The sequence below is a fragment of the Odontesthes bonariensis genome, chromosome 17 (assembly GCF_027942865.1).
Source record: "Odontesthes bonariensis isolate fOdoBon6 chromosome 17, fOdoBon6.hap1, whole genome shotgun sequence".
NCBI lineage: Eukaryota > Metazoa > Chordata > Actinopteri > Atheriniformes > Atherinopsidae > Odontesthes > Odontesthes bonariensis.
This window is the reverse complement of record NC_134522.1, coordinates 23,277,772-23,288,231: the sequence shown is the minus strand read 5'-3', so window position 1 is coordinate 23,288,231 and position 10,460 is coordinate 23,277,772. Positions and strand designations below refer to the sequence as shown.

General features: G+C 42.8%; 1 protein-coding gene across 6 annotated transcripts in view; it reads right to left on the bottom strand.

Moving 5' to 3' along the window:
- Positions 1–1,030: 1,030 nt before the first annotated feature.
- The window catches only part of map4k5 (mitogen-activated protein kinase kinase kinase kinase 5), a 30,611-nt gene continuing 21,181 nt past the window's right edge, over positions 1,031–10,460 (bottom strand). For all 6 annotated transcript variants that reach the window (XM_075448920.1, XM_075448924.1, XM_075448925.1 and 3 more), the window contains 10 exons: positions 10,365–10,425; positions 7,507–7,621; positions 7,174–7,232; positions 6,870–6,973; positions 6,512–6,689; positions 6,254–6,322; positions 6,017–6,109; positions 5,858–5,928; positions 4,342–4,397; positions 1,031–2,109 (listed from right to left, as the gene is read on the bottom strand). In XM_075448920.1, coding sequence (XP_075305035.1) covers positions 2,022–2,109; positions 4,342–4,397; positions 5,858–5,928; positions 6,017–6,109; positions 6,254–6,322; positions 6,512–6,689; positions 6,870–6,973; positions 7,174–7,232; positions 7,507–7,621; positions 10,365–10,425 — 894 coding nt within the window. In that variant the 3' untranslated portion in view covers positions 1,031–2,021. The remainder of the gene's footprint in view (positions 2,110–4,341; positions 4,398–5,857; positions 5,929–6,016; positions 6,110–6,253; positions 6,323–6,511; positions 6,690–6,869; positions 6,974–7,173; positions 7,233–7,506; positions 7,622–10,364; positions 10,426–10,460) is intronic.

Genomic DNA, 10,460 nt, shown 5'->3' with positions numbered 1-10,460 from the left:
AAGCTGATATTTTGCTGTTTTCACTATTCTGGTCTTTCTGAAGACTTTCTGAAGACTGTATGTGGACAAGAAGGTGGAGCTGGGGTTATTGTTGAAACCTAATTGGACAAAACTACATCGCATGGACGACTTATATCTATTTTAAGTATGAATAACTGTATTTTTAGGTAGACTCCTAGCACAGTGGTCTGCAGGAATGAACCTATATTATGGAATGATAACTAGTGGGATAACCTAATTGACTTAATACTGCGTTAAACAAGTATACACTTTTTGAACAGGCTTGAAAAGCATTACATTGCTTTTTTAATGTACATTTGAGCAGCAGCGCACAAATGGTTTTAAGGAACAGCCTGTTGTGTGTGCGAGTTCTAACAATGTGAAAATACACGACGAAACAAGACATTCGCAAGCGGTGAAAAGTTAAAACCTCACTGAGACACCTGTGAACCAGCAGATGGCTCAACTGGAGCAAAACTGACAGAGCCGCTTTCATCTTGGAGGTCACATTACCCGACTTCTGGTTTCCTGCGCCGACTCTCCCTGAGTAACTTGACACATTTCTGCCTTTTCCCTGCCTGGTTCCCATAGGAACGGCTGGCTCCTCCTACTGAGGAAATGGGGAAAATGGGAGATTTTCCACACCTGAGAGACTCGGTGTCGGCGGTGATGACGTTTCCAGATAAACATCCTTCGGCCTGTAAACAACAGAGGAAACACCAGGCAGTGTATTTGGAAAGGCACCTCAGCCCAGTCAGAGAGCGCGCCGACAATCACACGCAAAATATATTTTCCTGTTTATTCTAAAGCTCCCAATCCTCACAGGTTTGACATCATTTAATTGGGCGACAGCAGGAGGAAACTGGAAAATTCTGTTCGGTCTCACTGAGACCAATTAGTGCAGCTTAGTGGAGCCAGAGGAAAGGCAGAAGAAAGAGGGAAATAATGGAAACTAATGCCAACCCGTCGTCACTTTTCCCACGAGACGCCACTGCAGCCTCACAGCACATTAATGCAACCACAGCCCACGTTGTCGAGTTAACAGCTTTTTTATTACAAAAAAAGGAAGAAAAAAAAAGTATACATTAAACATTTTGCAAAGGGAATGCAGAGATGTTAACGAAACCTAGCATTGTCCCCCGTTTTGTCATTTTATTTTAAATTAAAAAAATGTACAAAAGTGCTTAAATGGTGCAAGTATTGAGAAGTAAAAGTTCTATAAAAGAGGGGGTTTGTAAAGGAAAACATTTACATTAGATCCAAGTTCTAAAAAAAACAAAAAAACTGCAGCGGAGCAGGAGAAGCGACTATATTACAAAGCAGTTAAAATAACCCAAAGCTGCTGAAGAGCTGTTCACTAGGTAGTTAAATCCTCACGCAGCAGAGCACTCTATCACTGTCTGGAAATCCAACATTCCTTCTGACCAAAGATGAGGTTAATAAATATTGCTTAAATAACCTACAGGTCTCATGGGTTTCTGTTTAAACAGATCAATTAGTTTTGACTACTGATTTTGTAAGATCTCCCCTCAAGCCTACTGATGTTTGCCACCGGCATTGATTACACTGACATGTTACAGACAACAATTAATCTCCCATTGTTTCCTATTACAATCACATTTCTTGTGAATTTTAATGGCACTTTTTTTTTTCAATAATACTTGTACATAACTTGTTTGTAACTCAGTCCACAGTACAGAAAAGTGAGAGAAAAAAAACGCTAGGTACTGTAAGTTTCTATGGTTTCGCTGCCTCTGCCAGCTTAAACAGGTTTCCTCATTTGTAGTGAGGGGTGCTACAGCGAACGTCTTGCTGGTGTAAGGCTACTCATGATTTCACACTGAAGAGGCTCCTCTTTTTAATGACCTGAAAGATCGGTAACAAAAGCTCCCAATAACTGTTTCAAACCAGACGTTTCCCTTTACAAAGCAGCGTAACTGTAGGTCCAAATCTGGAGTCTTCTCCCAAAACTGTGGCCCCTTAGACGCTTTCCTAAGAGGCGTTCGGTCTCTGGCTGAGGATCAGTAACTGTTCTCATGACCTGCTAAAATGTAAAGGTTGCTCAGGGCCATGGGGTTGTCGGTCGGTCGGCTCTCCAAAACAACCACCCTGCAAAAGAAACACAGGAGCAGCAGTGAGGAACGTTATTCAGTATCTGATGGGGCCCAAGATGATGAGACCAGCTCCATCGCTGATCGTTTGATTTTGTTCATTGAAGAAGTCGGTCGAGAAATTTGACTCAATCGAGATTCTTTGATGGAATTTTTTTTTGCTTTCTCAGACAAAATATTTTTTTCTGGTTAATAGCGACGGTCAGTGGGGGCATGCTTATGTAATACGTTTTTATGGGATTTGTCTGCGGCCGTCACCGTAGTGACGAGTCGTGCATGTCAAGTGATGTCAGATCAGGATGGCAGCGAGTGCATGTTTAGATGAAATGCGTCTGGTGGCGGTGACAGGTGAGCTGGGAAGCAACCATCTATACTGTCCGTTCCATCGGATGAAATTACAGAGCCATGGAGAGACACTCAAACCAGGCTGGCAGTGCCCAGGCGGCAGTGAATAAAACATTGGGGAATGGGGCACCAGAAAGAGGTCTTGCGCTACTGCCACGTATAGGGCGACTCCGTCAGGAGCCATCACTGACCCTGTGGCACTGCGGGATGATCCTTCTGCACTGCGGGTGTAGTTTTTGATGGTGTTTGAGTGAGAAAAATCCCATCCTTCCCATATCCCATCCCATACTTTCTTGAAACTACAAAGTCCTTTCCTCTTCCTCAGACCACGTTTCCATGGTTCTCCTGCCAATTTCCTGTCAGCTGATAAAAGCATTGTGTTGTTATTGTCGGTTTTTTTGTCTCAGCGACTTTAGGGACTATTTCTGTAATTTAATTTATAAAACCTTGCCCCGTGTAATCATAAAGACTGAGACGCAGAGGACAGACGATGTACTGTCGCAGGCATTAAACACAGACTGTGTGTGCGGGGTCTAGGGTGGTGTCTGGGACGCAGACGGGGGATACAGGGATAGGAGCTGTTCTCACTCATGTGGGAGTTTTATTTATGACTAGTTTAACCGTTAAGATGATGGAGCAAAAGAGAAAAGAAATTTCACTTGGACCAGCACAGCAAAAGAGGAAAGTAAAATGCTCAAATCGCAGGCGACGAGCAGGTTGTTTGGTGGTTTCCAGGTAATAGAATAAATAGGAAGTAAAAAAATACCAATAATTACGATCATAAAATTCCAGACTGACAATGTGAAGGAGCTAATAAATTATCTCAACTCAGTTTGTGTTTCTTATAGGGATGTTAACCGATGACCGTATGACAGATGGTTGACCGAATCAACGTCATCCGGTTAGAAATTTTCTGCTGTCGGTTTAAGAAAAAAAAAAAAGAAAAAACAAAACAAAAAAACCCCTCACTATATCTTTAGAAATGTTGAGCATGAGCCATCCCACGATGGAAGAACAACCGCAGCAGAGCTCACGTAGAGCCCTCCTTAGAGGTCCTCTCTTACACCGGTTGCAACTTGTACGCCGTACATGACGGGTCCTGTCTGCGCGGTTAAAAAAAAAATAATAATAATAATAAAAAAAAATAAAAAAATAAATAAATAAAAATCGCCTTAATGATAATTGTAACACTGTAATGGCAAAAGACACAAGACTAACTTAGCCTACTTGTTGTGATATATTCATCTGTACTTAAATGGCATGACGACAGGAACTTATTGCAAAGGATTTTGTGCAGCATAGGCTACGCCACAGAGGCTGTTGGCATTCGGTAAGTTTTTTTTTTAACGAAGTCATTGGTTAACCTACTTTCCTGTAACACCGCCAAATGCACCGTTCTCTGTGTGTGACTTTGTAACGTGGGCTTTTAACAGCCCGAGTTCGGTGCCGCGTTTGATTCGTGTTTAAAAAGTACCGTGACTGGAAGGGCGCCGTTGCGCGTAATGTGTGGCTGTGCGTGTCTGCGCAGGCACAGCAATTATTTTTCTACCCAAAACCCTTATTCCTCTACAAGTACGCTAAGAACTAGTGGTCAATGATTGGGGAAAATGTATAATACCAAGGGCACGAACTAACATTGATTGTGTGGTGGGAGCCTAACCAGTCTAAAATGGGGGCATAACTTGTTCCACGAGGCAGAGAAAGACGCGCGACAGGACACAGATATCATAAATGGCACTTATAGAATTTTCGGTGACCGACTTTAATCGACTAATGAGGCTCAGTGGTCGGTCAAGACTTTTTTTTAAATTTCGACATCCCTAGTTTCTTAGTTAAACCCCTTCAGATTTGGTGTTTTATGCTGATCATGTACATTTGTACCAACCTGTCCGATCCAAGGAGGTGGAAGACTCTGCTTGGATCAGAAATCTCCTGAGTCACCTAGATGGGAAAGAAAATGAAGGCTGTTAAGTGAGCACTAATCAGACACTGAACAGTCCAAACTAATTTAAACAAGACGATGCCTTTTGAGAGCAAAGAGGAACGTAAGAAGGTCAGTTTCCTTTACATCGCAACAGTCTCGGCCCATACGGAACTTGATCTTTTGTGGCACAGTCTGTGTTTAAAATCTAAATTAAAAATAAGTGCGATGAACAACATTACATTTCAACGCGACACCAACATTTCTGACATGGATTCAGCTGTTCTCAAGTATCAAATGATGCATTAACAGACCGTTTAACATCATTCCTGAGTCTTAGTGTCTTTTCTTTAGTTTAATTTGGGTGATGGGGCTCGTGTTCACAAGAAGATCATGAACTGACTGTTTAAAAACCTAAGTTTTTTTAGAAGCTGTGGGTGAATGAGGGTCGTCTCTAGCGATCTGGTCTTTCTGTGTACCTTGGCATCCTGGAATATACCCGTCATAGTCACAACATGTAGCTCGGCACTTTGTAGTGTAAAAGACAAGGCTGTTTCAAAAGACTCGCTTGTTGACATGTCACGAATACATGTTGACAGATGTCAGATAGTCGGTGGGCGACACCTGTGAGGTGTAAGCCCTTAATCTTGGGAGAGATCTGATCCGTTTAAGCCTAAATGACAACAAGGTCTCGGGTGTTCGCGGGAGCACCCACCGAGACAAGAATGGGTCTCCAGGCATGACCCCCCTTCAATGCCTTCACTTTATAAAAAGAATCATAACGAGACAAAGGCTGAATTATTTAGTGCCGCTCCCTGTGGTGGGACAGGTTTAATTTATGATTGAACATGAATTTTACATGACTGCTGACATTTCAAAAATCCATGCTATGGGAGAACTGTAAGCTGGGCCGGGCACAGACTCAAGAAAACAGCCCTTTTGTTTGAGCCAAGTGCTTCAGGACCACATCTGGTCAGGTAGCCCCTAACATCGTATCACCTTTCTTATTAACAGAACGCTTCACCTCCATGTGATCTCTTGAACTTTTACTGTGTTGCTTCGCTTAACTCTTGTTCAGGTTAACACGGAATCCCTCCATGAAGTGGGGCAAACTCATCCCTTTGACCCGACACAGACACACTTTGCAGAGCAGAAATTGCAGAAATCTTTGCAGAAAAGACACTGATGTTGGTTTTATGTTCAATAAACAAATCTGCATTCAGGGAGGTGACACATTGCCCCCCCACCCATGTTGGTTTTAAGGTGGAAGATGACTGATGTTATTTTCCCAAACTTTTTTTCTTTCTTTCTTTAGCACAAGTTTCTTGTGTTTACCTTGAATGAAACAATCCATACAGTGAAGACAAACTGGTGTAAAGCCAAAAACAAGATTTCCGACTCTGTATTGAAATAAATACGCAAAGGCAGATGGGTGATATCATGACTTCATCCAGCTCAAAAGGTTTAGGTTAAACTGTACCTCATTAGACTTGAAGCTCTTTCCCTGCATGCCATGTTTCCAGAAGGCCAGGACGCTGTCCTGAAGGCACACTGCAACAAGACAGAGGTAAGCAGGTGAACAACTTTTGAATGTCCTTGAATTGCTTTTCACAGAGGTTTCTCAAGCCAACAGACTTACCAACAGACTCGATGCTGAAGTCAAAGCTGAGCTCAGAAGCCAGTTTCTTGTTGGACTTCAGTCTGCCTTGTAGATTAACGATCTTTAAATTATCTGGGGAGATGATTTAACAATCTGTTAGAATGGTGAAGCACAAAGATATTCTAAACTTGATAATAAATAAAATAAAAAAAATAAAAAAAAATAAAAACCGGTGCCAAAAATCAAACAAACCAAAGCAAATGAGACTGTACTTACGGTCCAAACACACCAACACTGTGTCCCGCTCCAGCTGGGTAACATGGATCGCATTCACTTGCTGATTAGCTGTGGAGAGACGAGGTGCAACAATAACTACCCAGTTATGCCAACTCTTTGCAATGGCAGCCAACTCATTTATACATGATAATAACAGAATTACCCAAAGCGCTCGCTCTCTGATTTCAGCTGCATCTATGCGTAGAAATTTAGAAGAAAAACGATCACGGTGAATTTAAAAGTGAACGTTTGACTTACTCATTCCCATTTCTGTGAACCAAGACGAGCACGAGTTTAGGTTGATGGTCTCAAAGTGGACCACCTGGGCTGGCTCTGTGCCCTGGCTGATGGCGACACACACCAGAGGATACTCTTGCTCCGGAACCACTAACATCTCAAACACCTTGAGCGGGCTGGGAAGAGGGAAGTCAAAGTGCTGCACCAGGAAGAGACAGATGATGGGATAGAGTCAGTGGTGGTTAAGCATATAAGATCATGGTGGAAGAGATTTTTCCTTATAACTAAATAGAGACAAATGTTACACGAAAAAAAGAAGCACTCCTATTAAAGAAATCAGTGGGAGAAATATCATGATTGAGCTGCGAAGAAAACTAACCTTGATGAGCATGAACCTCTGCATGGGCTCATACCACTGCAACAGGACAATTCCAGAATGAAGTGCCCCACACAAGTACTTGTGGCCTGTGTATGGGTTTCTCACTGTGAAGTTGATCAGAAAAGAGAGTAAACACGTGCAGCCAGACAGAGCTAATATCCTACATTACTGGGGATTTACAAGACTTTTGTTTCACTCTTAACTGACAGGGCTTAGTGGGACATGTTCCTTGTGCATAACCAGAATCTTGTGATGGAAGAGAGGGTAAATAAGACAAAGTGGTTGGAAGGGTGCGGCCACTCACCGATGCAGCATTTGTGACAGCCCTTTGTGTCGGGGATCTTCGTGGTCAAGACAAATCGCCTAAAAAGGGAGAACAGTTAAGTTGTCATGACCACAGTTTTAAAATATCCGATGACGTCTAGAATGAGGGACGTTTGGGCAGATTGTTCCCTTTTTTCTGCTCTACTGCAGTCATGTGTCGTGATGGTGTAGAACAACAAGAAAAAACACATGACGAAATATCATTTCATAAAGCAAGGCCCTGTCTTTTTAGTGACAAGGGGTATTGATGAAAAATGCGATTAGAGATGCCGAAGACACGATTCAGATCCAAGTTTAGGTTTCTTGATCTCACCTGGGCAAGATTTTGTCTGGAAAGCGATGAGTCTGAAACTGAGCTACCAGGCCGGGCTTCTTCAGCTGCTCAAACAGCCCAATGAGATTGTGGGAGTACAGCTGAAAGGATCTCCCTGAGGCAGAATACAGCACATTGCATCACTAATTGTCATCAATAAAACCATCAAGAGGGAAGAAGTAATCGAATAGTTTAGCTGCAATAATCTCAAATGTGTCAACAAGTGAGTAACCTTTTAATTTAAATACGATTAGGACTTTTTCACAAAAATCTTGGATCCCTCAAAGCGGTTTTCACATACAGAAAGGTTAGATGTGAACAGGGGTAAAAACGGAAGTGTGATGATGATGTGAAGCATGATTACCTTCTGATGAAGCCAGTTAGTAGAATATCAAATCAAGCCAGGCGAGAGGAGGATGGACAGAGTCCAAGGGAAGAGGAGAAGAGAACAGAGGTTAAGTATACCAGGGGGCAAACTGCTGAAGGTAAAACCGAAAGTAGACCTCACACTTTGTAATCCCATCCTCAAATGTTAAACAGAGAAAAGGATAGGCTTTTAGGAAAGCCAAATGCAGACGGTTTGGTTTCAAATGATGGCTGATTTGAGGTTTCTGACCACAGATACCATATCGGTCTTACATACAAACAAACTGCACTTGTATTTGCAGCTGGTACAAAATTGTAACCTGAAGAAAAATAAATAAATAAATAAATAAATAAAATCTATTTTTCAGTAAGAAAGGACAATGGGCCTCATGCAAGAACCGTTCGTACGCACAGATTTGTTCTTAAATCGTCCGTACGAGTGATTTAAGAGAATTTGCGCATTCACCAATCTTTTCGTATTTTACGTTTTCTTTCAGGTACGAACAGGATTTACGAGTGATCCAGAGCTGTCGTAGGAGTTTCGTAAAATAGTCCGCTGTTACTAAAATCAAGTTTGCTTGACTAATGGATTGTATATTTAACTAGAAATGCACTCAGAGAGTGCAGACCTCCGCCAATGAAGCTTTGTTTTATAAGCGCATTTTTTTTATCCACCCATATATTGTAGTGAATGGTCTGAAACGATTAACGTCGTAATCCACCATCAACTCAGCCTAAAGACGGCTTCCATTTGGGTTTACCTTCCCCCCTGCGCAGTTAGTGTAAGCTTTCCACCTGCGCACCCCCTCCTACCCCTCCCTCAACGACAACGAAACAACCAAGCCAAGCCACCTTGTGGCAGGTCGCAAAATTGCAGTGAACAGACGAACAGACGAACATCCAGACATCCAGACAAACAGACAAACTCGGGCGATCACATAACCTCCTTGGCGGAGGTAATTACTTTGAAGCAAACATAAATAAATATATACATTATACCCCATAATGATGCTGAAATTATTCTGTTTGACTTAAATTGTGCAGTAATTGAAGGTTCATTTGAATCTGTATATAACAAGGTCAATGGGAAGCGTAACCAGCGGCTGTCTTGCTACTTTTGGATGCCTTAGCGCGTCAGGCTCTTGAAGAGACCATGTAGAGACAGACGAATGGCTGACATCTCGATTTAGATTCCCAAGGACTGTGCTGCTGCAAATATGCAGCTTGCTAGAGCCACAACTCCAGAGAAACACGCCGATCAAACCCAATTCCACCACACGTCCATGTCCTCACAACCCTTGGATTTTTGGACACTGCAACCTTTCAGAGGGAGATTGGAGACAGCTCGGGTGTGTCCCAGTCCTCTGTGAGTCGTGCGCTCCCCTTGGTCATCAAAGCTCTCACCAGTTTATCACCCATGGTACATCAGATTCCCATACACCGCTGTCCAACAAGTACAAATTAAGAGGAACTTTAATGCCATGGCTGGACTGCCAATCATAAATCGGAGCAATGCACACATATACACATCAAAGCACTCGTGCTCCTGTTGTGGAGCGCACTGAGCTGAAGGCCAGGTGGGTGTGTCAGCGGGGGGCAAACTCGTCTATACCCAAGAGAAGGCATGCCAGATTTGCACAATATTGCCATGAACGAGGGTCTCCTACAACCTGAACCAGCACATGCAGACCAGAAGGTGTGGTGCCAGAAGACCCCCCTCATGGACCGCCCCATCAAAGAGCCATCATGATGAGGCAACAACTGATTGCACAGCTTTAGTTGCAGTCATCGAGCGCCTGGTCATGGCGAGACGTTTTTTTTTTTTTAAAGCCATTTTAATATCAAACCATTTCTTTTTTATTTCGGTGACATTACGAACTACGGGTGACAATAAACAGCACTCGTAATTGCTTCCCATTGCTTCGCTTTAGCAGATCCCGTAATTCCACTGCTGACACTGCTAAAAAAGACAGATTTTACTTTTTGGATCTCTGAAAGCAGAACTTCAATCTCAGAGCCCGTATTTTCATGACTCAACACTCAACACTTCCTGGCACAGGAGCGTGGAAGCACAGCCTTATATGGTATCATTTTGGGCGTGTAGTATGCAAATTTACTATCCTCGTGCACTTAAATACGCACTGGTGGGATTCATCATTTACGCAGGTCGTTTACACACTTTTTTCCGAAGATAAGAGCGTTTGTTGAATCTGACGTGGCGTCTTCGTACGAAAAAAAGTAACAGAAATTTAGAATAAAAATACGAAAATGTTCTTGCATGAGGCCCAATGTGTCCCTCAGGAGTCGCTGTGCTACAACGGCACTGCACACAGAGGTTCTCTAACGGTAAACAACAGAAAAGGTTATTGTAGGGTCTGCAGATATGGAGTGACTTTGTTGCCTTCAGGGGCGGCCAGTAACACAGGACAAAGAAGCAGCAGGTTATGACAGTGGGCAGTAAAGCAGGAGGCAGTGATAAGTACATCACTTACCTGACAAAGACATCAGGTTGTTGTTGATAATATACAGCCACGTACACTTCCTTGGGAAAAGCTAAAGAAGGAATGAAGCAAAAATGACATCACCAT